At 44.0% G+C, this 27507-nt stretch overlaps 1 protein-coding gene and 1 non-coding gene across 7 annotated transcripts in view; both read right to left on the bottom strand.

The window, feature by feature from the left end:
* LOC121532059 (ATP-binding cassette sub-family C member 8-like) overlaps window positions 1–19560 on the bottom strand; it is a 168425-nt gene extending 148865 nt beyond the window's left edge. For all 6 annotated transcript variants that reach the window (XM_045227177.1, XM_045227178.1, XM_045227180.1 and 3 more), the window contains exon 1: window positions 19165–19560. In XM_045227177.1, the coding sequence (XP_045083112.1) occupies window positions 19165–19185 (21 nt within the window). In that variant the 5' untranslated portion in view covers window positions 19186–19560. The remainder of the gene's footprint in view (window positions 1–19164) is intronic.
* On the bottom strand, window positions 18175–18248 carry trnav-uac. Its single transcript has one exon. It is a non-coding gene; the product is annotated as a tRNA-Val (tRNA).
* Window positions 19561–27507: the final 7947 nt, after the last annotated feature.

Genomic DNA, 27507 nt, shown 5'->3' with positions numbered 1-27507 from the left:
ATGGAAAAGGGTTATTTGCAACCAATTCCCTTTCTCAAAAAAGAGAGGCATCAGCCAAGGCTGTCAGATCAGCATTTTTGAAGAAGCTACCAGAGCAACACATTAAACAGTCAACTTATGCAATAATGGAACTGTATTGATACAAGGCAATGATTCAAGCCTCCAGGCTTCTGGTGATTATGTTTGCTACCCTAAAAGTAGAAGCTGAACTCATCACATTGCTTTGCACAAAAAGGGCTTCACAGGCAAGGATATTGCTGCTAGTAAGATTGCACCTTAGTCAACCATTTATCGGATCATCAAGAACTTCAAGGAGAGAGGTTAAATTGTTGTGAAAAAGGCTTCAGGGCACCCAAGAAAGTCCAGCAAGCGCCAGGACTGTCTCCTAAAGTTGATTCAGCCGAGGGATCGGGGCACCACCAGTGCAGAGCTTGCTCAGGAATGACAGCAGGCAGGTGTGAGTGCATCTGCACGCACAGTGAGGCGAATACTTTTGGAGGATGGTCTGTTGTCAAGAAGGGCAGCGAGGAAGCCACTTCTCTCCAGGAACAACATCAGGGACAGACTAATATTCTGCAAAAGGTACAGGGATTGGACTGCTGAGGACTGGGGTAAATTCGTTTTCTCTGATGAATCCCCTTTCCGATTGTTTGGGCCATCCGGAAAAAAGCTTGTCCTGAGAAGACAAGGTGAGCGCTACCATCAGTCCTGTGTCATGCCAACAGTAAAGCATCCTGAGACCATTCATGTGTGGGGTTGCTTCTCAGCCAAGGGAGTGGGCTCACTCACAATTTTGCCTAAGAACACAGCCATGAATAAAGAATGGTACCAACACATCCTCCGAGAGCAACTTCTCCCAACCATCCAAGAACAGTTTGGTGACGAACAATGCTTTTTCCAGCATGATGGAGCACCTTGCCATAAGGCAAAAGTGATAACTAAGTGGCTCGGGGAACAAAACATCGACATTTTGGGTCCATGGCCAGGAAGCTCCCCAGACCTTAATCCCAATGAGAACTTGTGGTCAATCCTCAAGAGGCGGGTGAACAAACAAAAACACACAAATTCTGACAAACTCCAAGCATTGATTATGCAAGAATGGGCTGCCATCAGTCAGTCAGGATGTGGCCCAGAAGTTAATTGACAGCATGCCAGAGCGGATTGCAGAGGTCTTGAAAAAGAAGGGTCAACACTGCAAATATTGACTCTTTGCATAAACGTAATGTAATTGTCAATAAAAGCCTTTGACACTTATGGAATGCTTGTAATTATACTTCAGTATACCATAGTAACATCTGAGAAAAATATCTAAAAACACTGAAGCAGCAAACTTTGTGAAGACCAATTCTGTCATTCTCAAATATATTTTAGTTACTACAAGATTCCATATGTGTTATTTCATAGTTTTGATGTCTTCACTATTATTCTACAATGTAGAAAATAGTAAGAATTAAGAAAAACCCTGGAATGAGTAGGTGTGTCCAAACTGTTGACTGGTAGTGTTTATTATTATTATATATACACTTTACTCAAACCAGTGAATATCACTTATTATAAATGAGATCATTAACTATCAGCTCTTGGAATATCCAGGGCCTATCCTCTTCGCATTTTGGTTCTAAAAAAACAAATGCAGAATTTCTTAAAAACATCAAGGGACAGGCCATCATAATCCTACTGGAAACATGGTGTCGTGGAGACATTGATATTCAGTGTCCCACAGGCTATAGAGAAAGTTTACTACCATCAATCAAACATACAAATGTTAAACAGGGTCGGGAATCATCATTTGGCATAAGCAGGACTTGGCACTAAATGAAATGAAAAAAAGGGACTAACCACACTTGGCATAAACGTAACAAAGGTACAATCTATTGTGACGATGTATACATATGTGCAGCTTATGCTCCTCCTTCAGATTCATCATATTCTGATGAGCAGTTTTTGGGCAATCTCCATACAGAAATAATTTCATTTCAGGCAGAGGGTAAAGTGCTTCTTTATTTTGATTTCAATGCGAGGACAGGTTCTGAGCCAGACTACACTGATGCGGGAGGTAACCACCACATATTTGGACACCCCTCCTTGTACAGTAGTCCTGTTATAAATAATAGAAACAGTCCTGACCAAATACTGAACAAAAACGGGAAGGAGTTAGTGCATCTCTATCGAGCCTTAGGCCTGTACATGCTTAATGGTAGAATCAGAGGGGACACTTTAGGTCGGTTTACTTACTGCTCAGCTCTTGGGACAAGTGTAGTCGATTATGCCATCATTGACATGGACCCCTTCTCCATTAGTGCATTCACTGTCAGACCACAGACACCATTGTCAGATCACAGTCAGATCAACGTGTTTCTATAGAAATTAACCAGCAATACTCATTTAAAGAAACAGCCCAATAAACTCTACAACATGAACCAATCATACAGATGGGCTCCAAACAGTGCAGAGAAATTCATTGAAACATTGAACTCAAATGAAATGATGAACTCTATACAGGTCTTCAATAACTCACAATTTCAAAACAATAAAGAAGGTGTCAATTCGGCTACTCAAAACATCAATTGCATATTCCAAAAAGCAGCATCAAAAGCTAATTTGAGAAAACCAAAGAAATGCAACATCAGAAACAAAAAATAAAACCTTTCTGTAAAATGGTTTGATAACGAATGTAAAACAATTAGAAAACACCTAAAACAAATGTCAAATGAAAACATAAGCAGCAAAACAACCCAGAGCTACGCTATGAATACTTTGAAACAGTATAAACACAAGAAATTGAATTATACCAATAAGACACTTGATGAAATTGAAAAACGCAATTGACCAAAATCAGTTCTGGGACAGGTGGAACAATTTAAGCACGACGAAGCCACAATAATTAGCCATACAAGATGAAGGAATTTGGAAAATATAATTTATACAAAAACATCCCACAAAAAGAATTTCAACATAACCAATTAGAAAAATTATTTAAAAAATAGAACATCCTAGAATCAGTCATTAAAAACAACCAAAATCCATTAGATTACCCAATAACCCAACAAGAACTAAATGAAAAGCTAAAATGTATAAAACCAAAGGCGGCTTGTGGTCTAGATAACATCAGAAATGAAATGTTGAAAAACAGCACACATGGGGTGCAAAATGCTGTGCTTAAATTGTTCAACATGGTACTAATTTCTGGCTGCTTTCCTGATGTCTGGAACCAGGGGCTCATCTCCCCTATCCACAAAAGTGGAGACAAATCAGACCCCAATAATTACAGGGGAAATTGCGTAAACAGCAACTTGGGAAAGGTTTTCTGTAGCATTTTTGAATTCAAGAACCCAAACCTTTCTTCAAGATTTTTTAAAAATAAGTAAACGTCAAATTGGCTTTGTCCCTAACAATCGCACTACTGACCACATATACACCGTATACACACAAATTAATAAACACGTCCACCAAAAAAAGAGGGCAAAGTCTTTGCTTGCTTTATTGACTTTAAAAAAGCATTTGATTCTATTTGGCACGAAGGTCTATTCTTAAAAATTCTCCAAAGTGGGCTTTGTGGTAAGGTGTATGACTTAATAAAATGTATGTACACAGAAAACATGTGCGCAATAATGTCTAGGTGTGATACAAGGCTGCAGTTTGAGTCCAAACCTTTTCAACATTTATATAAATGGACCAAATAGGACTCACACTATTTGACACAGAGGTAAAATACCTGCCAAATGCTGTTGATTTGGTTATTCTATCACCAACCAAAGAAGGTCTTCAACATAACCTTAACATTCTAGAGCAATATTGGCATAATTGGGCCCTGGCAGTAAAAAAATACAAAAATAACGAAACCATGACATTCCAGAAAAAAAACAGATGTCAGAAACATTTATTATTATTATTATATTATATATTATTATTATTATTATTATTATTATAAACACAAATATAATTTCACCTTGAACAACACCATAATTGAATACACTAAAAATGACTCATACCTTGGTCTGACCATATCTGCATTGGGAAACTTTAATATGGCAGAGAATGCACTCAAAGAAAAAGCCAGCAGAGCATTGTATGCAATAAAAAAGAAATTATCCAATTACAATCTGGACCAAAATATTTGACAGCGTAATCTTACCAATAGCTCTTTACGGAAGTGAGGTTTGGGGGCCACTCAATGAACTGGACTTTAAAATGTGGGACAAACATCCAATTGAATTCTGTCCAAAAGAATACACCAACTATTGCATGTAGGGCAGAATTGAACCAGTTTCCAGTGGTAATGAAAACACCAAAAATATCATTAAAAATGTGGCTACACCTAAATTAATGTCCAAATACAAGTCTCCAATTGAAAGCACTTCAAATCCAAGAGCTGAGCCCAGAAACGAGCCCTCTCAGTCAGCTGGTGTTGAACCTAACCAACCAAGCTGACACCAGCACTGCTTCAAAAGAAAGAATTCAAATAAACAAAATCATGAACCAATCAAAGGACTCATATTTACAACATTGGAACAACTAAACAAAATCCCAAAGCCGACTAAATTGCTATCTGGCCCTAAACAGAGTATATGAATAGGCTGATTATCTCTGTCAGAAATACGAAGCAGAGACAGATCCTTACCAGGTACAGGCTGAGTGACCACCAATTGGCAATAGAAACCGGCAGACATAAAAAGACATGGCTACCCAAAGAGGAGCGTGTATGTGGTAACTGCACGACAGGGGTGGTAGAAACAGAGATGCACTTTCTCCTTTACTGTGAGAAATATTCCTCACAAAGAGATTCATTATTCACAGAAATTACTACATTTATTCCAAATTCTAACTTATTAAACGCAGAGGAAAAACAAAAAATACTCATGGGCGAAGGAGCAACGGCTCCTCTTGCAGCCAAATATGTATTTGCCTGCCATAGCCTGAGGGAAACTGAATAATAACATCTGCATAGTAAGCAGTAACTTACTTATTATTAGTATTATTGTTATTACTATTATTACTGTGATTATTATTCCAAATAGTAGTGGTACGGGTAGTAGGGGTGATGGTAATGAAGCAGTTTAATGATGGTGTTGGTAGTAGTAGTAGTAATGATCATGATAGTTGTAGTACTGATGTAATGGTGAGAATGACAGTTAGTTAGTTATACGTTAGTTATAGTTTCATTTTCCATGTTTAGTCTTTTATATGTATTATATTTCTACTATTGACTTACCATTTTATTGTTGTTGTTATTATTATTATTTTTTATTATTATTTACTACCATTTTATATTATATACATTGTTGCTTTGGTAATGTTTTTCATGGCAATAAAGCAGCTTGAATTTGAGAGAAAAATCCTGGGGGATAGGTGGAGAGAGAGAGTCTCTCTCTCTCTCTCTCTCTCTCTCTCTCTCTCTCTCTCTCTCTCTCTCTCTCTCTCTCTCTCTCTCTCTCTCTCTCTCTCTCTCTCTCTCTCTCTCTCTCTCTCTCTCTCTCTCTCTCTCTCTCTCTCTCTCTCTCTCTCTCTCTCTCTCTCTCTCTCTCTCTCTCTCTCTCTCTCTCTCTCTCTCTCTCTCTCTCTCTCTCTCTCTCTCTCTCTCTCTCTCTCTCTCTCTCTCTCTCTCTCTCTCTCTCTCTCTCTCTCTCTCTCTCTCTCTCTCTCTCTCTCTCTCTCTCTCTCTCTCTCTCTCTCTCTCTCTCTCTCTCTCTCTCTCTCTCTCTCTCTCTCTCTCTCTCTCTCTCTCTCTCTCTCTCTCTCTCTCTCTCTCTCTCCTCTCCTCTTCAAATTCAAGCTGCTTTATTGGCATGAAAAACATTGCGTCAATATTGCCAAAGCAACAATGTATACAATATGCAAGAGAGAGCGAGAGCAAGAGCGAGAGAGAGAGAGAGAAGAGAGCGAGAGAGAGAGAGAGAACAGAGGCAAAGGCATGTAAAGTGTGTGTCAGTAGTACTCTGAATGATGTAGTGCTGGTCATAGATAATTTAGTGAGAGAGAGAGAGGCAGCACTCTGTCACTAAATTACACACACTCTCTCTCTCTCTTTCTGACACACACACACAGACACTCTCGTACACTTGCCACGAGGAAAGCAATAACATATAATAACACACGTGAAGGACACAGAAAACAAACAAACAGAGCTATATTTCTCACTCTCCCATCTTGACACCGAGCACAGCTTGATTGGACATCCAGCAAGATATAAGCCAGATATATACAGTTGAAGTCGGAAGTTTACATACACTTATCAAAAGAAATCAGCCAAGACCTCAGAAAAAAAATGGTAGACCTCCACAAGTCTGGTTCATCCTCGGGAGCAATTTCCAAACGCATGAAGGTACCACGTTCATCTAACAATAGTACGCAAGTATAAACACCATGGGACCACGCAGCCGTCATGGAAGAAGCCACTGCTCCAAAAGCGCCATAAAAAAGCCAGACTACGGTTTGCAACTGCACATGGGGACAAAGATCGTACTTTTTGGAGAAATGTCCTCTGGTCTGATGAAACAAAAATAGAACTGTTTGGCCATAATGACCATCGTTATGTTTGGAGGAAAAGGGGGGTGCTTGCAAGCCGAAGAACACCATCCCAACTGTGAAGCACGGGGGTGGCAGCATCATGCTGTGGGGGTGCTTTGGTGCAGGAGGGACTGGTGCACTTCACAAAATAGATGGCATCATGAGGAAGGAAAATTATGTGGATATATTGAAGCAACATCTCAAGACATCAGTCAGGAAGTTAAAGTTTGGTCACAAATGGGTCTTCCAAATGGACAATGACCCCATGCCAAAGTTGTGGCAAAATGGCTTAAGGACAACAAAGTCAAGGTATTGGAGTGGCCATCATAAAGCCCTGACCTCAATCCTATAGAACATTTGTGGGCATAACTGAAAAAGCGTGTGCGAGCAAGGAGGCCTACAAACCTGACTCAGTTACACCAGCTCTGTCAGGAGGAATGGGCCAAAATTCACCTACCTTATTGTGGGAAGCTTGTGGAAGGCTACCCAAAACGTTTGACCCAAGTTAAACAATTTAAAGGCAATGCTACCAAATACTAATTGAGTAAACTTCTGACCCACTGGGAATGCTGAAATAAATCATTCTCTCTACTATTATTCTGACTGTTGACCTGTTTAAAGGTCTTGCTCACATCGGGTACGGAGATCGTGATCACACAGTCGTCCGGAACAGCTGGTTCTCTCTAGCATGCTTCAGTGTTGCTTGCCTCGAAACGAGCATAAAAGGCGTTTAGCCCGTCTGGTAGGCTCGCGTCACTGGGCAGCTCGCGGCTGGGTTTCCCTTTGTAGTCCGTAATAGTTTGCAAGCCCTGCCACATACGACAAGCGTCAGAGCCGGTGTAGTAGGATTCAATCTTAGTCCTGTATTGACGCTTTGCCTGTTTGATGGTTCGTCTGAGGGCATAGCGGGATTTCTTGTAAGCGTCCGGATTAGTGTCCCATTCCTTGAAAGCGGCAGCTCTAGCCTTTAGCTCGGTGCGGATTTTGCCTGTAATCCATGGCTTCTGGTTGGAATATGTACGTACGGTCAATGTGGGGACGTCGTCGATGCACTTATTGCAATTCCTGCTATGCCCTCAGACGAACCATCAAACAGGCAAAGCATCAATACAGGACTAAGATTGAATCCTACTACAAAACAGTCCTGTAGCGTAGCATCTGCGTCATCTGACCACTTCCGTATTGAGCGAGTCACTGGTACTTCCTGCTTTAGTTTTTGCTTGTAAGCAGGAATCAGGAGGATAGAATTACAGTGAGGGAAAAAAGTATTTGATCCCCTGCTGATTTTGTACGTTTGCTCACTGACAAAGAAATGATCAGTCTATAATTTTAATGGTAGGTTTATTTGAACAGTGAGAGACAGAATAACAACAAAAAAATCCAGAAAAATGCATGTCAAAAATGTTATAAATTTATTTGCATTTTAATGAGGGAAATAAGTATTTGACCCCTCTCAATCAGAAAGATTTCTGGCTCCCAGGTGTCTTTTATACAGGTAACGAGCTGAGATTAGGAGCACACTCTTAATCCAAACATGCCCTCGTAAAACTGACTATCCTACCGATCCTTGACTTCGGCGATGTCATTTACAAAATAGCCTCCAACACTCTACTCAGCAAATTGGATGTAGTCTATCACAGTGCCATCCGTTTTGTCTCCAAAGCCCCATATACTACCCACCACTGTGACCTGTACGCTCTTGTTGGCTGGTCCTCACTACATATTCGGTCGCCAAACCCACTGGCTCCAGGCCATCTATAAATCACTGCTAGGCAAATCCCCGCCTTATCTTAGCTCATTGGTCACCATAGCAACACCCACCCGTAGTCTGCGCTCCAGCGGGTATATCTCACTGGTCATCCCCAAAGCCAACACCTCCTTTGGCCGCAATTCCTTCCAGTTCTCTGCTGCCAATGACTGGAACAAATTGCAAAAATCTCTGAAGCTGGAGACACTTATCTCCCTCACTAACTTTAAGCATCAGTTGTCAGAGCACCTTACCGATCACTGCACCTGTACACAGCCCATCTGAAATTAGCCCGCCCAACTACCTCATCCCTATATTGTTATTTATTTTGCTCATTTGTACCCCAGTATCTCTATTTGCACATCATCTCTTGCACATCTATCATTCCAGTGTTAATACTAATTGTAATTATTTTGCACTATAGCCTATTTTATTGCCTTACCTCCATAACTTGCTAAATTTGCACACACTGTATATATATGTATTTCTGTTGTATTTTTATTTATTTTTTGGCTTTGTTTTGTTTTACCCCATATGTAACTCTGTGTTGTTGTTTTTATCGCACTGCTTTGCTTTATCTTGTAAATGAGAACTTGTTCTCAACTGGTTTACCTGGTTAAATAAAGGTGAAATAAAAAAAATTAAAAAAAAGGGAGTGCTCCTAATCTCAGCTTGTTATCTGTATAAAAGACACCTGTCCACAGAAGCAATCAATCAATCAGATTCCAAACTCTCCACCATGGCCAAGAACAAAGAGCTCACAAAGGATGTCAGGGCAAATATTGTAGACCTGCACAAGGCTGGAATGGGCTACAAGACCATCGCCAAGCAGCTTGGTGAGAAGGTGACAACAGTTGGTGCGATTATTCGCAAATGGAAGAAACAAAAAATAACTGTTGATCTCCCTCTGCCTGGGGCTCCATGCAAGATCTCACCTCGTGGAGTTGCAATGATCATGTGAACGGTGAGGAATCAGCCCAGAACTACACGGGAGGATCTTGTCAATGATCTCAAGGCAGCTGGGACCATAGTCACCAAAAAAACAATTGGTAACACACTACGCCGTGAAGGACTGAAATCCTGCAGCGCCGCAAGGTCCCCCTGCTCAAGAAAGCACATATACAGGCCCGTCTGAAGTTTGCCAATGAACATCTGAATGATTCAGAGGAGAACTGGGTGAAAGTGTTGTGGTCAGATGAGACCAAAATGGAGCTCTTTGGCATCAACTCAACTCGCCGTGTTTGGAGGAGGAGGAATGCTGCCTATGACCCCAAGAACACCATCCCCACCGTCAAACATGGAGGTGGAAACATTATGCTTTGGGGGTGTTTTTCTACTAAGGGGACAGGACAACTTCCCGGCATCAAAGGGACGATGGACGGGGCCATGTACCGTCAAATCTTGGGTGAGAACCTCCTTCCCTCAGCCAGGGCATTGAAAATGGGTCGTGCATGGGTATTCCAGCATGACAATGACCCAAAACACACGGCCAAGGCAACAAAGGAGTGGCTAAAGAAGAAGCACATTAAGGTCCTGGAGTGGTCTAGCCAGTCTCCAGACCTTAATCCCATAGAAAATCTGTGGAGGGAGCTGAAGGTTCGAGTTGCCAAACGTCAGCCTCGAAACCTTAATGACTTGGAGAAGATCTGCAAAGAGGAGTGGGACAAAATCCCTCCTGAGATGTGCGCAAACCTGGTGGCCAACTACAAGAAACGTCTGACCTCTGTGATTGCCAACAGGGGTTTTGCCAATAAGTACTAAGTCATGTTTTGCAGAGGGGTCAAATACTTATTTCCCTTATTAAAATGCAAATCAATTTATAACATTTTTGACATGCGTTTTTCTTGATTTTTTGGTTGTTATTCTGTCTCTCACTGTTCAAATAAACCTACCATTAAACTTATAGACTGATCATGTCTTTGTCAGTGGGCAAACGTACAAAATCAGCAGGGGATCAAATACTTTTTTCCCTCACTGTAGTTATATTTTGAAATAGAGCCCATGCCTTAATTTTAAGAGTTGTTTGGTAAATGTAAGTGTTTTAGAAACCTTAGAGCCTGCTCTTTCAGATCAAAACGTATTACCTGCATTTGAAAAAGTTGCTTTTTGGTAAGCTCCGTTCCATTCTTTGTCAATTACTCACGCTGCGTTGCAGTGTCTTCATTCACAAGGCAATTGATAATAATGTAACTCATCAAACTATAGTTTTGATATAGTTAGGTGTAGTTTCTATGGGCCAGATGGCAGCCAACCGATTGTCAGATGGCAGCCAACCGATTGAAGGAAGCGCGGGGTGGGGGGGTGGATGAAATGTCCTCCTAAAACTGCTTATCACACAAACTCAGTTTGTGATATCAAAATTCTAACAACAGTGTGTTGAATAGACTTATTTAGGAAACCTACTTAGTTTTTAGTTAGTTATGATTAATCTCTCCTCGTTAATTTTTCAAATACCCACGTGGGATTGTATGGTCCTGAAAACCAATGAGTAGATAGGAGAGGCTGGACTTGCAGCGCCTCAAGCCTTTCAAATAGAACCAAGTTCTATTTTACATGCAAACCACACCAGCCATGTTGCATGTGCAAGCGTTGCAAAATAAATGTACAAATACATGTTATTCAATCAATTCACCCACACCGCTCGCGCGGTTCTATTTAAGACGCTCCACAATTTCCCTGCTTATTGGCTATCGCGAACACACAAACCCACGTGGATGCTTGAAAGACAAAAGAGGAGAGATTAATCAAATATTAACTCAATCAATTTTCAATCAATTTTATTTTATATAGCCCTTCTTACATCAGCTAATATCTCGAAGTGCTGTACAGAAACCCAGCCTAAAACCCCAAACAGCTAGTAATGCAGGTGTAGAAGCACGGTGGCTAGGAAAAACTCCCTAGAAAGGCGAAAGCCTAGGAAGAAACCTAGAGAGGAACCAGGCTATGAGGGGTGGCCAGTCCTCTTCTGGCTGTGCCGGGTGGAGATTATAACAGAACCATGCCAAGATGTTCAAAAATGTTCATAAGTGACAAGCATGGTCAAATAATAATCAGGAATAAATCTCAGTTGGCTTTTCATAGCCGATCATTAAGAGTTGAAAACAGCAGGTCTGGGACAGGTAGGGGTTCCATAACCGCAGGCAGAACAGTTGAAACTGGAATAGCAGCAAGGCCAGGCGGACTGGGGACAGCAAGGAGTCACCACGGCCGGTAGTCCCGACGTATGGTCCTAGGGCTCAGGTCTCTCAGTTGGCTTTTCATAGCCGATCATTAAAGAGTTGAAAACAGCAGGTCTGGGACAGGTAGGGGTTTCGTAGCCGCAGGCAGAACAGTTGAAACTGGAATAGCAGCAAGGCCAGGCGGACTGGGGACAGCAAGGTGTCATCATGCCCGGTAGTCCTGACGTATGGTCCTAGGGCTCAGGTTCTCAGAGAGAAAGAGAGAACGAGAGAATTAGTTAACTAAAAACGAATTATGTGTCACAAATTCAGCCGAGGCAGCCCCTCCTCCTTGCTTGGGCAGGTTTCGGCGTTCGTCGTCACCGGCTTACTAGCCACTACCGCTCCATTTATCATCACTCCATTTGTCTTGTCTTGTCTTGTCTTGTCAATCACACACACCTGGTACTCATTCCCTCATTAGTCTGTGTATAAGTGTTCCCTCTGCCCCCTTGTCCTTTTTGAGTGATTGTTCATTGTGAGATTGAGTAGCTCGGTTGAGCTACTCTTTCCTTATATGTAGCCAAGGTGGATTTTTCCCATGTGCTAGTTTCGTTTTGCCGCTTGCTGCTCTTTATTCATGTACACTGAATAAACTCTGGATTTCGGTGTTTCACCTCCTGCGCCTGACTCCGTCATTCACACCTCATCACAGAATCACTCACCTCTATGGAGTCAGCAGGAGAGGAGCATATGCCTGGAATAGTGGCAAGGGTCCAGGAACATTCCACTATGCTGGCCAGCTTGGGGGAAGCGATGGATCGGGTTCTTCAGGTAGTCCAATGCCTGGAGAGAAGAGGAACTGATCCGTCGAGACCAGCTGGCCAACCGGATCCAGCCACCTACATCACAGCTCCCGGAGGGATCCAGATATCTCGACCACAGGCGTTCGATGGGACGCCAGCTCTATGTCAGGGATTCCTTCTCCAACTTGAGCTGTACTGCTCCAGTGTCAGGCCGGCGCCATCAGATCGAGAGCAGGTGTCCGTCCTCATTTCCTGCCTCTCTGGGAAAGCACTGGAGTGGGCCAACGTGGTTTGGAGAGAAGGAGGAGCCGCATTGGAAGACTACAGGGAGTTCGCCCACCTATTTCGGGCGGTTTTCGATCACCCGCCCGAGGCTCGAGAGGCGGGTGAGCAGCTGGTCCACTTGAGGCAGGGGATGAGGACAGTACAGGAGTTCGCGCTGGAGTTCCAGATTCTGGCAGCAGGATCCGGGTGGAACGAGCGGGCCCTGATCAACCAGTTCCGGTGGCATCTACGGGAGGACGTCCGACGGGAGCTAGCCTGCCGTGACACCAGTTAGTATTTTACCGAACTGGTGGACATGTCCATTCGTCTGGATAACCTGCTGGCAACCAGAGGACATCCTGGAGGAGGTCTGCCCGTTCCCGCCCCGACCAACGCGGATCCAGATCTCATGGAGCTGGTGGTACCACACACCGAGAGAGCGGAAGACGACAGCGCCAGTGCCAATCGGATGGCACGAAGGGACATTCCACCACACGTTGTCGTCAGCGCTCTTTTGGGTCTGGAGGCGGCCGGCAGGGCACTCTCACATCACCCCAGGTATTGAGCACCCACACTTGTTCAGAGCCTTCTGCTGCGCACTGTACCATACCCATATACTTCCCTGATTACATGAGATTTGCCAAGTGTAAGGCGCTAGTAGATTCAGGCGCAGCTGGGATCTTTATGGATAAACTTTCGCACGTCGCCAGGGCATTTCATTAGTTCCCCTATCCATTCCACGCCCCATCAGAGCACTTGATAATTGACCATTAGGGTCCGGGTTGATAAAGGAAGTCACGGTACCAGTCAGCATGATCACACAGGAGACGCATTGTGAGCAGGTCACTTTTTCCATCATTGAGTCTCCTGCTTTCCCTGTGGTGTTAGGTATTCCGTGGCTAGCACTCCACAACCCCACTTTCTCATGGCCGCAGAGGGTTCACACGGGGTGGTCGCGAGCGTGTCTGGGTGTTTCCGTTGGTGCAACCACAGTGGAAAGTCCAGACGGTGCCTCCACCGTGCACATTCCCCCCGAATACCATGATCTGGCACAAGTTTTCTCCAAGAATAAAGCAACTAAATTGCCACCTCATCGGGCGGGGGATTGCGCAATAAACCTTTGGGTAGACGCTGTACCTCCCAGGAGTCATGTGTATCCCCTGTCGCAGGCGGAGACGGAGGCTATGGAGACATACATCACCGAGTCCCTGCGCCAGGGGTACATACGTCCCTCCACTTCACCCGCCTCCTCGAGTTTATTTTTTGTGAAGAAGAAAGACAGCGGTCTGCGCCCGTGCATTGACTGTTGACCACTGAACAAGGAGACGATTAGATTTAGTTAATCTTTCCCCCTCATTCCGTCAGTGGTTGAGTCATTGCATGGAGCGCGCTTCTTCACTAAATTAGATCTCAGGAGTGCGTACAACCTGGTGCGTATCCGAGCGGGAGATGAGTGGAAGACAGCATTCAGCACAACCACGGGGCATTATGAATACCTGGTGATGCCCTATGGTTTGATGAATGCTCCCTCAGTCTTCCAGTCCTTTGTGAACGAGGTGTTTCGGGACATGCTTGGTCGCGGTGTAGTGGCCTACATCGATGACATCTTGGTGTATTCCGCTGTGCGCGCCGAGCATGTGTCCCTGGTTCGCAAAGTACTGGCCCAACTGTTGGAAAATGACCTTTATGCTAAGGCAGAAAAGTGTATGTTTTTCCAGCAGTCCGTCTCCTTCCTCGGATACCGCATTTCTACCACAGGTGTGGAGATGGAGGGCGACCACATTGCAGCCATGCGTAATTGGCCGCCTCCAACCACGGTAAAGGAGGTGCAGCGCTTCCTTGGCTTTGCCAACTATTATCTGAGGTTTATCCGGGGCTTTGGCAAGGTCGCAGCTCCCATTACATCTCTGTTGAAGGGTGGAACGTCCCGGCTCCGCTGGTCTGCTGAGGCTGACAGGGCCTTCAGTAACCTGAGGGAACTGTTCACCTCGGCCCCGGTACTGGCCCACCCCGATCCATCACTACCGTTCGTAGTGGAGGTGGATGCGTCTGAGGTTGGGATGGGAGCAGTCCTGTCTCAACGCTCGGGCACGCCACCCAAGCTCCGCCCCTGTGCGTTCTTCTCAAAGAAGCTCAGCCCGGCGGAGCAGAACTACGGCGTTGGTGATCGGGAGCTATTGGCTGTTGTCCGAGCTCTGACCGTGTGGAGACATTAGCTCGAGGGGGCGAAACACCAATTTCTTGTCTGGACGGACCACCGTAACCTGGAGTACATCCGGGCAGCGAGGAGGCTGAACCCTCGCCGGGCCAGGTGGGCCCTATTCTTCACACGGTTTGATTTCACACTGTCATACATTACGGGTACGAAGAACGTGAAGGCAGACGCACTGTCCCGGCTGTATGATACAGAGGACAGGCCCAGAGACAATACCCCCATACTGCCAGACTCATGCATTGTGGCACCGGTAGTATGGACGAGGATATAGCGCAGGCATTATGCACAGATCCATCTCCACAGCAGTGTCCAGCTGGGCTGCAGTACGTGCCTGCGCTTATCCGTGATCGTCTGATCTACTGGGCACACACGTCACCCTCCTCTGGTCACCCAGGTATCGGTTGTACAATGCGCTGCCTGACCGAAAGGTACTGGTGGCCTACCTTGGCTAAGGACGTGAGGGTGTATGTTTCCTCCTGCTCAGTGTGCGCCCAGAGTAAGGCACCTAGGCACCTCCCAGCGGGTAAGTTAAAACCTTTACCAGTTCCACAACGACCATGGTCTCATTTGAGTGTTGATTTTTTAAACTGATCTGCCTCTCTCTCAAGGGAACACCACCATCCTGGTCATTGTGGACCACTTTTCGAAGGCCTGCCGCCTCCTTCCTCTGCCCGGTCTCCCCATGGCTCTGCAAACTGCGGAGGCGTCTTCCGGCACTACGGGGTACCAGAGGATATAGTGTCTGACCGAGGTCCCCAGTTTACTTCAAAAGTCTGGAAGGCATTCATGGAACGTCTGGGAGTCTCGGTCAGCCTGACCTCTGGGTTCCACCCTGAGAGTAATGGGCAGGTGGAACGGGTAAATCAGGATGTGGGTAGGTTCCTGAGGTCCTATTGCCAGGACCGGCCGGGGGAGTGGTCGGTGTTCCTGTCATGGGCAGAATATGCCCAGAACTCTCTCCGCCACTCCTCTACGAACCTAACACCATTTCAGTGTGTTTTAGGTTATCAACCGGTTCTGGCACCTTGGCACCAGAGCCAGACCGAAGCTCCTGCGGTGGATGACTGGTTTCGGCGCGCAGAGGTGTGGTGTGTCGTCAGAAGGCCAACGCTGACCGTCACCGCAGTGAGTCTTCGTACCGGGGAATTGGGTCTGGCTCTTGACCCGGAATCTGCCCTGCCGGAAGCTGAGCCTGCGGTTTGTAAGGCCGTTCAAAGTCCTGAGGAGAATCAACAAGGTCACATATAGGTTATTACTCCCCCCTGATTACCGTATTAACCCCTCGTTTCATGTGTCTCTCCTCAGGCCGGTGGTGGCTGGTCCACTCCAGGAGTCTGAGGTGCGGGAGGTCCCTCCACCTCCTTTGGACATCGAGGGGGCGCCGGCGTACTCTGTCCGTTCCATACTGGATTCGAGGTGCTTCAGTACCTCGTGGAGTGGGAAGGGTATGGTCCGAAAGGAACGGTGCTGGGTCCCGGTGAGGGATATCCTCGATCCCTCTCTGTTGAGGGACTTCTATCGTCGCCATCCGACTCGCCCTGCTCCGCGTCCTCCTGGCCGTCCCGGAGGCCGGTGTTGGCGCGCTGCTGGAGCTGCACGTCAAGGTGGGGGTACTGTCACGAATTCAGCCGATGCGGCCCCTCCTCCTTGCTCGGGCAGGTTTTGGCGTTCGTCGTCACCGGCTTACTAGCCACTAACGCTCCATTTATCATCACTCCATTTGTCTTGTCAATCACACACACCTGGTACTCATTCTCTCATTAGTCTGTGTATAAGTGTTACCTCTGCCCCCTTGTCCTTTGTGAGTGATTGTTCATTGTGAGAGTGGGTAGCTCGGTTGAGCTACTCTTTCCTTGTATGTAGCCAAGGTGGATTTTTCCCTTGTGCTAGTTTCGTTTTGACGCTTGCTGTGCTTTATTTCATGTACACTGAATAAACTCTGGATTTTGGTGTTTTACCTCCTGTGCTTGACTCCGTCATTCATTATGTTTCCCTTTTTATCTGTGGATTAATCGTCAGAGTAGAGAAACACACGATTTTGTATGACTCCGGGTCAAAATTCTACAAAGAACCAGCTAAAAAGAGGACGATATGCATTTCGGGTAAAATAACAACCCAATGTTCATTTTCCAGGAAAAACTAGCTAGCAACAGCTAGCTAGCTAAATGTCCATGAATGTTTCTTGTGTGTTTCGACCTTCCGCAAAATTAATATAATTTATTCACCTTTCATTTTGGTATGTTAACCTGCGTGTCATGATCGCATTTTGTGGGGATAAACAAAATGATCACACGCACGATGGCGCACACATCATATGTTATAGACATTAAAACCAGTAGCTAGTGATGGCGCTGACGTCCTCCACATATTCCTATGGAAAACTCCTGATGGCGCATCAATTTGAATTTGAAGCGCACCATATTGCTGAATGGGGCCGAATGGCACCAAAAAAAATCGCTAAGGATCGTGGTGAAAGTAGCCATAACTAGCAAAGGATCATGGTCGACGTAGTCGTTTTCATCCTGCCTGAGAGAGTCAACCTTAAAGTCTATGGCATGAGGGCGCGAGCACAGAGTTTCTAAACCCAGAGGCGCAACATCCCAACACTTACGGGAACGCTTGTGAAACAGACCAAACAGACCAGGCTGGTGTTTAAGCTTTGAGAAGTCAATGAGAGAATTGAAAAATTCTTCCTTAGTTGTTAATTTTCTCGTAATTTCAAGGCACAACCTAAATTTGAGCCAATGTCAAGTAGTTGAACATGTTTTTACTCCAACCTTGTGAACGTGAAAAACTGACACGTTTTCATTTTCGTCAAAAATAACTTTATATCGAAGGATTTGACGGCTTGCACATGCACAGTTCGGAGGGAGACAAACTTTTTATTCTGAGTTCCCAGTTGTCTTGTACTTACTGAAGTCGGAAGTCTGAGATTTCCGAGTTGTTTTGAATGTGGCATTGGCGTCTGGCTACACAGACTTCTGTTGACACGCGCGAGCAGTGTGGATGAAATGTTTGAATAACATTTATTTTGCAAAGCTCACGTAGGCACTGGTTTGGGTGTAAAGTATGTAGTGAATGACAAAGCAGCGGAAGAATTTCGTGTAAATTGGGGAGGGGGGTTCAGAATTGTTTTTGTTGCCCGAGCTACAGATGGCTATATCTGTCCACTAATACAGGACTAGTAAAGGCCCAGTGCACTACCTTTGTGATTTTTCAGGGGTTGCTGCAGCACCCTCAGCACCCTTACTTCCCATGGATATGCAAGGAATTCTTTTATATCCTATAGCTGTGCTCCGGTGATAGGCTGTGTAGGCTATTGTACCACTTGGATTATAGGACCTGCCACAGGTCTCTAAGGTAACATGTGATGTGGGAGAATGAAAAGAGTAAGATGATGTTGGGACAATTTACTCATTTAGCAGACGCTCTTATCCAGAGCGACTTACAGTTAGTGCGTGCATACATTTTCATACTGGTCCCCCGTGGGAATCGAACCCACAACCCTGGCGTTGTAAGCGCCATGCTCTACCAACTGAGCTACATGGGACTAACCTAAGGTCATTTTTTTGCATTTGATTTTGCCAGAGGGCTACCAAGCGCTGAATGTAAAGGGATGCCTGGCTCTGGCTTAATTTACTTACTGAGACATCAATAGGCCCATAGTTTTAGCAAGATGGTCACGTTTTTCCATTACTTTCTGACTAAAACAATAAGTAATCCACTGGGGGAAAAACGCGTTGAATCAACCTTGTTTCCACATCATTAAAACCCAAAAAACTAAATGTGATGACACTGAATCAATGTGGAAAACTGATTGGATTTGAAAAAAGTTATCAACGTATGGGAATTTCGTATTCTTTTCACCTAACTTTCAACTTAAATCCAATTACATTGTGAAATGTTTTGTTGATTTCACGTTAGTTGACAACTCAACCAAATGTAAATGAAAACTAGACGTTGAACTGACATCTGTGCCCAGTGAGAAACAACCGAATGATGAGCGTCTTTGAAAGAAGAAAAAAAAGATGGTGAGTAATGTTGGGCCAAATGGTGACATTTTTTGTTGATTTCACGTTTGTTGACAACTCAACCAAATGTAAATGAAAACTAGACGTTGAACTGACATCTGTGCCCAGTGAGAAACAACCGAATGATGAGCGTCTTTGAAAGAAGAAAAAAAAGATGGTGAGTAATGTTGGGCCAAATGGTGACATTTTTTGTTGATTTCACGTTTGTTGACAACTCAACCAAATGTAAATGAAAACTAGACGTTGAACTGACATCTGTGCCCAGTGAGAAACAACCGAATGATGAGCTTCTTTGAAATAAAAAAAATCGATGGTGAGTAATGTTGGGCCAAATATAAAAAAAAACGCCTACGTTTTTCACTGTAGTTATTATTTCACAAATTGTGTGCACGAGAGAACTGTTTCGACCAAGCACCCACACATGCAAAACACTTACCGATTTGTATCGTGAGATCATCACGTTCCAAGAGCGACGGTTGTGGACTCCACTGAAATGTTCTAAATCAATTTTATTGGGACCTTCAGTCCCTGAGTGGAGCAAAAAGCCACCATATACAGATGATTTTAAATCAAGAAGTAGGCTAGTTATTTTACAAGTGGACCCCAAAAAAAATCTCAGGTACTGTGCATCTTCTCACTTGTGCCTCCTTGACTGAGCATCCAAACAACTAAAAAAAAATGTAAACACTCGGAAAGAAACAAACAATAAACCACGTCTGTTCAGAGACAATAGTTTTTTTTTCCTATCTGGTTTTAAACACAGCTATAGTCCATCACCTCCGCTAACAAAGGGAAATTTGTTAACTGACAGAAATGATGTATGACCGTCTAGGCAAAGATAGTACAGTATAAAGATAGGCAGAAACTGCTTCTCCAATAGAAATCCCCGATCACGCTTGTAGGCGATGTCATGGCGACGTTGTCTAGCTAAGCTCATGCGCAGAAATACTTCATCGGGTCTAACGGTCTCTCGCGCCGAACTGCGCATGTGCTGGCCGTCAAATTAATGACACTCCTTCGATAGAAAGTATTTTTGACGAAAATGAAAACGTGTCAGTATGTCACTTTCATGAGGTTGGAGTAATAACATGTTCAACTACTTAAGACATTAGCTTTAATCTAGGTTGTGCCTTTACATTTCGAGAAAATTAACAACTAAGGAAGAACATTTCACTTCTCTCATTGACTTCTGTAACCGGAAACCCCAGCCCGGTCTTCTTGGTCTGCTTCGCAAGCGTTCCCGCAAGTCTCGCGATGTTGCGCCTCTGGGTTTAGAAACTCTGTGATTTGGGAGTCTGACTGAGCCTCTACCCGGAGCTGGCCACAGTCATGAAACTGGGTAAGAAGGAGGAAGCAGCGCGAGACACAATATCCAGGCCACATTCTGCTTTAACATGAGCCGTCGACTACTGTACAAAAACCGGTCGATCTGATGCATACACACAAAATGGTCTGTAGTCACGTAGCCTATGCCAGCCCGCCACATTTGAAAATTCACTGAACGTCATTGCCTTAGCGTTGCCATTACATCATCGCCTGGTGGGCAAGCATGCAATCCTACATGAACTACTTAATTTGCAGACGCAATTAATTGTACCAGCGTTTTCATATAGGCAACAATAATAATGCTTAATATTTTATTAATCAAAATCAGTGGGTGATTGAACATTTACTCATACAATATTTTAACTAAGCGACACAGGCTAAATAGACAGACTGAATTAGGTTTAGGCAAGGGTTTGCGTGTTCCCGCATTGTAAATGGGACAAGATAAGTGGCCAATTAATCCATTGAGTTAGACATCACCAATTAGGCCTACTGTGATTCAATAATGTCAGGAACACCACTTTAGACGAGAAGACCCTCGCCATGGAACGGGGTCGACCCCGCCCACCACATGTTTTCTTTTGGGGAGGCTTTCCAGACAGACAAGTGATTATGGGCAGAGATACAGTGAGGGAAAAAAGTATTTGATCCCCTGCTGATTTTGTACGTTTGCCCACTGACAAATAAATGATCAGTCTATAATTTTAATGGTAGGTTTATTTGAACAGTGAGAGACAGAATAACAACAACAAAAAATCCAGAAAAACACATGTCAAAAATGTTATAAATTGATTTGCATTTTAATGAGGGAAATAAGTATTTGACCCCTCTGCAAAACATGACTTAGTACTTGGTGGCAAAACCCTTGTTGGCAATCACAGAGGTCAGACGTTTCTTGTAGTTGGCCACCAGGTTTGCACACATCTCAGGAGGGATTTTGTCCCACTCCTCTTTGCAGATCTTCTCCAAGTCATTAAGGTTTCAAGGCTGACGTTTGGCAACTCGAACCTTCAGCTCCCTCCACAGATTTTCTATGGGATTAAGGTCTGGAGACTGGCTAGGCCACTCCAGGACCTTAATGTGCTTCTTCTTGAGCCACTCCTTTGTTGCCTTGGCCATGTGTTTTGGGTCATTGTCATGCTGGAATACCCATCCACGACCCATTTTCAATGCCCTGGCTGAGGGAAGGAGGTTCTCACCCAAGATTTGACGGTACATGGCCCCGTCCATCGTCCCTTTGATGCGGTGAAGTTGTCCTGTCCCCTTAGCAGAAAAACACCCCCAGAGCATAATGTTTCCACCTCCATGTTTGACGGTGGGGATGGTGTTCTTGGGGTCATAGGCAGCATTCCTCCTCCTCCAAACATGACTCATCTGACCACAACACTTTCACCCAGTTCTCCTCTGAATCATTCAGATGTTCATTGGCAAACTTCAGACGGGCATTCTTGAGCAGGGGGACCTTGCGGGCGCTGCAGGATTTCAGTCCTTCACGGCATAGTGTGTTACCAATTGTTTTCTTGGTGACTATGGTCCCAGCTGCCTTGAGATCATTGACAAGATCCTCCCGTGTAGTTCTGGGCTGATTCCTCACCGTTCTCATGATCATTGCAACTCCACGAGGTGAGATCTTGCATGGAACCCCAGGCCGAGGGAGATTGACAGTTATTTTGTGTTTCTTCCATTTGCGAATAATCGCACCAACTGTTGTCACATTCTCACCAAGCTGCTTGGTGATGGCCGATGAGCACCGATACATTTTATCTATAATTTCTCTTCATATGACAAGGATTGAAAAGGATTTGCCAGTAGATTGTCGACGTGATTCATGATGATGACTGCTTGTCTTGCTTGCTAGCTAAGATTGTGAAATTATGTTGACATGATCAGTCCAATCAAAGCTACTGTAGATATAACGTGATTTGACATCATTTTATCTGTGGCCGATGACCTTGAGCCTTCTTGGATGGGCACTTCTAATGTAACTCTATGGCAGTGTAACCGGTGTGAAATGGCTAGCTAGTTAGCGGTGCACGCTAGTAGCATTTCAATTGGTGACATCACTCGCTCTGAGACCTTGAAGTAGCCACGGCTTTTGTGGAGCGACGGGTAACGGTGCTTCGAGGGTGACTGTTGTCAATGTGTGCAGAGGGTCCCTGGTTCGAGCCCAGGTGGGGCGAGGAGAGGGACGGAAGCAACACTGTTACAGCAGCACCCAAGGGGCTTGAATTTTCGAGCTCTCCCCGTAGATTTTGCGGTGATGTAGTGTCCCCATGAGTCACAGAACACTGAGCCAATCACGGCGCAACTAGAGAACATTACCAACCCCTACGCTCCGTATTTTCCGCTGGCTGCCCCACCACCACAGAATGCACTGAGCTAGGCTGAAACACCTGCATTTTGGAGCTGCCTTACTCAAGAAAGCAAAGAAGAGACCATGTTTGTATGCGGCTTTATTACCTCAATTATTATTATTTTTTACATTGTTTGCAAACTGATATGTGACACATATTAATGGAAAAATAACATGCAAAACAGGCACACAAATTTGTTAACCTTTTTTTTAGCCCCACCTGCCCTGAATGCGATATAGAGTCTATGGATGTGTTATGAATGACCGAAGGGGTCTCACTTCAAACTAAGTATAACAGGACACTACATAATGTGTCAATAAATACCCCCCTTCACCTGGAATGCTTTTCCAACAGTCTTGAAGGAGTTCCCACATATGCTGAGCACTTGTTGGCTGCTTTTCCTTCACTCTGCCGTCCGACTCATCCCAAACCATCTCAATTGGGTTGAGGTCGGGGGATTGTGGAGGCCAGGTCATCTGATGCAGCACTCCATCACTCTCCTTCTTGGTAAAATAGCCCTTACACAGCCTGGAGGTGTGTTGGGTCACTGTCCTGTTGAAAAACAAATGATAGTCCCACTAAGCCCAAACCACATGGGATGGCTTATCACTGTAGAATGCTGTGGTAGCCAAGCTGGTTAAGTGTGCCTTTTTTTTCAAAGATAAGAAAGATCTTAGCTGAGAATTAATCAAGGATTTTAATATTTTAGCTAGGCAAGAACATTTAAATTGGGCAATAAGGTGGGGACTGTATCTTTGTACAGGTGTACATTGTCATAAAGACTGTCCAGGCTGAGGGTAGGATGGTGAGCCAGATGTACGTTAGGCCATAGCACACAGTCCTGAGAGAGGCTGGCATTTACCTGCTGGATGGTGGCAGGATGAACATCTCTCCTCTGGAGCAGGGTAGATATTACAATCTTTGCAAGGGTGAAGATGGTAGAGGCCCTATATATCACTCCCCTTAGTGACGTGGCCACCCTCTCCTGTTGGGCACGCAGGTCATTGGTCCCCATGATGATATAGCTGGGGGAGCCAAGCTGGGCCACAGTCAAGAGCTCCATACCTCTCTCTGTTGTGGGGCACCATAACCTTTCCACCTTTTTAAGTGGGAAAAGTTTATTCTCTAATATAAACTTTCCATTGGAGTCCATCATTAATATAATGTCTGGTTTCTCGTCAGGTTTGTGGAGGATGGCAGGAGTGATGGGAGTAATTACAGGCCGTGAGATGGGGATGGAGGCGGTCAGCTGGGTTTGTGCGTTGGTTGGGTTGGTGCATTGGTTGGTTGTGGGGGTTCTGATTCAGCTGTTGGCTTGGTCCTGGGTTTATGTGGGACTCTTTGTAGAGCTATAACACCATAAGCGTGCATAAAAAAGTATTTACAGTCAACAGAAATGATTAACCCAAAAACTATTATTTTTATAGTTAGACATGACTCTGTAAACCTGTAATGTTAGTCAGCTAATTAGCTAGCTAGAGTGGCAAGCTAGCTGATCTGTTACATGTACGTGCATATGTATCACCAGGCATGCTATGTTGTGTCGAGCGTGGTAGAATGCAAATGCGACTCAACCAACCGTGTGGTGGGACCCCACCCTCAGCCGACCCCACCCTGTTCCATGTGCCGCAGCGAGGGGTACTTTCGTTAGACCAGATTAGATGAACACGGCTGCCCCCTGTGGACGTTAATAATTTCACAGGAGTCCATACTGAGTATGAGATTTAGGCCTAATATCCAGTAGCTATGTTTCCATCAACTTGTCCAGTGATTTTTTTGTAGACATTTAGAAAGTTTGCATAGAAAATAGGTGTGATGAGGGCCTCCCGAGTGGCGCAGCGGTCTAAGGCACTGCATTGCAGTGTTGCGGTGTCACTACAGCCTGGGGTTCGATCCCAGGCTGTGTCAAAACCGGTCGTGAATAAATTGGTCATGAATAAATTGGCAACAGCCTGTATGCCCTCCCACCTTTTACAATTACAAGCATTTCGCTACACCCACAATAACATCTACTAAATATGTTTATGTGACCAATAAGATGTTATTTGATTTGATTTATCTGTTTCATGTCTCAGGTAGTCCACGAAAGCCAGCATGGATAGAATGCAATAATTGACTAATATTTGCCATATTCTAATAATTATCATGTGCCAATGTATCGCCACGGTCTGTGCCATGATGAAACCTGTACTACTGTAGATCTGAAATAATTTGATGGTGAAACTTTCCAGCCAACCAGAAACGCAATGCGAAGCAATTCAGGTATTCTTGAAAGTCAGGAAAATCCTTGCCCTGCAAAGAAACATAGATTTTTCAAGCAGTAGGCATTTAGAATTAAAGGTGGAGTGGAGCTTTATACTTACGTAATGACATCACGTGCCCCACGTACCTTCAAAATTATTCGGCAATCATCATTTATTAGAAAAACACAGTTTCCATCATAATTTGTCCCAATAACAATCCTCCCCTGTCAAACGGATAAAAATATTCTCGATCTTTCGAAAATGTCTCCTACATCCCACCAGTGATATGTTTCCACCAAACGTATTTGTTGAGGTTAAAATCAGTGCGATGACCTAGTGCACACAAAATGTACTTTTTCGCTTACGTTTTCATGTACTGAATAAAAATCGAATGTTCAATGTGTTCCCATCGCATTTTCAACTCTACCGACAGTTTTGTCAGAAAAACTGTTGAGTTAAATAGCAAATGTGCCTAGTCTGGTTTTGGCATGTGCGCTCTAGCCAACAGCTCGCAGATACAGTGTGGGTAGGCTCTGCGGGTAGGTTAGTCTACATTATGAGATTATTATGGATATGAGCAAGAATATTTGTATTTGTCAAACGGAAGTCAAGCATCACTCATCATGTCACCAGAATAAGACCCTCGACATTTATTGGAAAGGAGCATCAAGCTCATACGGTGCACTTTCACCACCCTGTGAAGTTCATCATAACTTATTTCAGTTGTAGCCTAATAAACTGCATTGTTTCGCGAGTCGTAGTGGGAGGACCACACACCATGTTATCATGCGACTCCGAGTTTACTTCTATATGATGGTTATTATATCAATATTTGCGCATAAAGGCGTCTCCACCGCCATTCCTCAACAATTAATTTTACCGACACAAAAAGATCCCACCATGCCGAACAAACAAATGAGCTGTCGCCATTTATAAAATTGTCCTGAAACCTCCTGTTTCCATAACAGCTATCGTGATTCTTTTTTATACAGTATGACTTTACTCGCATAAAAACTGTGGATGGAAACGTGGTTAATGCTTTTGTGAAATAAACCTGGGCCAATGGAAACCTGCCTAGTGTTTCATTCAATGTAAATAATGTTACTATTGGAGAGAGAGCTAGAGAGAGGGAGAGAGAGAAATGGAACTAACTAATGCATTAGAATTCCAGCTTTATAAACTGGATAATTCCTGAATCAAGACAATCTGATCAGTCAGTCAAAGTAAACAAATACCTTTATTGATTCTGAGAGAGCATTGATTTCAAATAGGGACATTGATTACATCACAGTGTGCCTGCCTGCTGCAGGGCCTGTGGGTCTGCTCCTGCTGCTGATTACCTACTGTAACTGAATACAGATAAGCTCAAACACCTTTCATTGGAGACTTAGGAGTGTAATTTCACCTAGAGCCAGGATGCTTTTGGCATACTGGAAGCTCATTCAGATGCACTTAGCATTTAATTAGACTCTAGCATTTAATAAAAACTTGTTGACACTGATGCCCCTTAGCATCAGAGTTCAGTTTTTCACCACTGGATTGACTCAAAACTTAATAAGATAGACTTCCTGTGCTGTAGTGTACTAGAATGAGAAGAATGGGGAACATAGCCATGTATTTAGTTGGGACATTGAGATTTCTGCATTATGATGCATTTTCATGACACATCAAACGATATGGCAAGCATGTTAGCAACCCATTAAAGTAACTGTCCAGTGGAAATCTCACTTTTAAATGTTCATATTCTGTTTACTCATACCCAAATAATGGTGTTGACTCATCCTGCACTCGTATGTGGCCAATGCATAAATGGAGAAAGAAAACACACAAACTTGTATCTCAAACAGACCGTTTCTAAAATGCTTGCTATTTCCTCAGAGTATGAGGTCATACTTCTGAGGAGCATGAGCTGGCCAACCAGTGCTCTACAAGCATTAATATTTTTTATGACAGGTATCTGCCCACACCAATCTGTTGTTGGGGTACACCCACACTGTTCCAACACAGAAAAGCTGCTTTTTAACATACTTAATTAAAAAATTTTGGAAGGAAAGCTATTTCACTCATATTGTAAGTAATTATAGGTCATATTTCATAGAAATCTGGAAACACTGAACAGTTACTTTAACATTACAAGGGGAATATTTAAATAATGATATGGAACTGAATTTCTAGAATTAGAACCATATTTGGAATTGTAAAAGTTGGCTCAACTCTCTAAGTATATAGTCTGGGTACCAGTCTTTTTAGTTATAGCTAACATTACACTACTTGTACCAGCTGTGTTCGAATACCCATACTAACATACTGTATACTACATACTTAATGAGTGTATACAGTTGAAGTTGGAAGTTTACATACACCTTAGCCAAATACATTTAAACTCAGTTTTTCACAATTCCTGACATTTAATCCTAGTAAAATATTCCCTGTTTTAGGTCAGTTAGGATCACCACTTTATTTTAAGAATATGAAATGTCAGAATAATAGTAGAGAGAATGATTTATTTCAGCTTTTATTTCTTTCATCACATTCCCAGTGGGTCAGAAGTTTAAATACACTCAATTAGTATTTGGTAGCATTGCCTTTAAATAGTTTAACTTGGGTCAAACTTTTCGGCTAGCCTTCCACAAGCTTCCCACAATAAGTTGGGTGAATTTTGGCCCATTCCTCCTGAGAGAGCTGGTGTAACTGAGTCAGGTTTGTATGCCTCCTTGCACACGCTTATTCAGTTCTGCCCACATATTTTCTATAGGATTGAGGTCAGGGCTTTGTGATGGCCACTCCAATACCTTGACTTTGTTGTCCTTAAGCCATTTTGCCACAACTTTTGAAGTATGTTTGGGGTCATTGTCC

This window comes from Coregonus clupeaformis, chromosome 19 (assembly GCF_020615455.1).
Source record: "Coregonus clupeaformis isolate EN_2021a chromosome 19, ASM2061545v1, whole genome shotgun sequence".
Classification (NCBI taxonomy): Eukaryota; Metazoa; Chordata; class Actinopteri; order Salmoniformes; family Salmonidae; genus Coregonus; species Coregonus clupeaformis.
The sequence above is the reverse complement of the archived record's forward strand: the minus strand, read 5'-3'. Positions and strand labels throughout refer to the sequence as shown.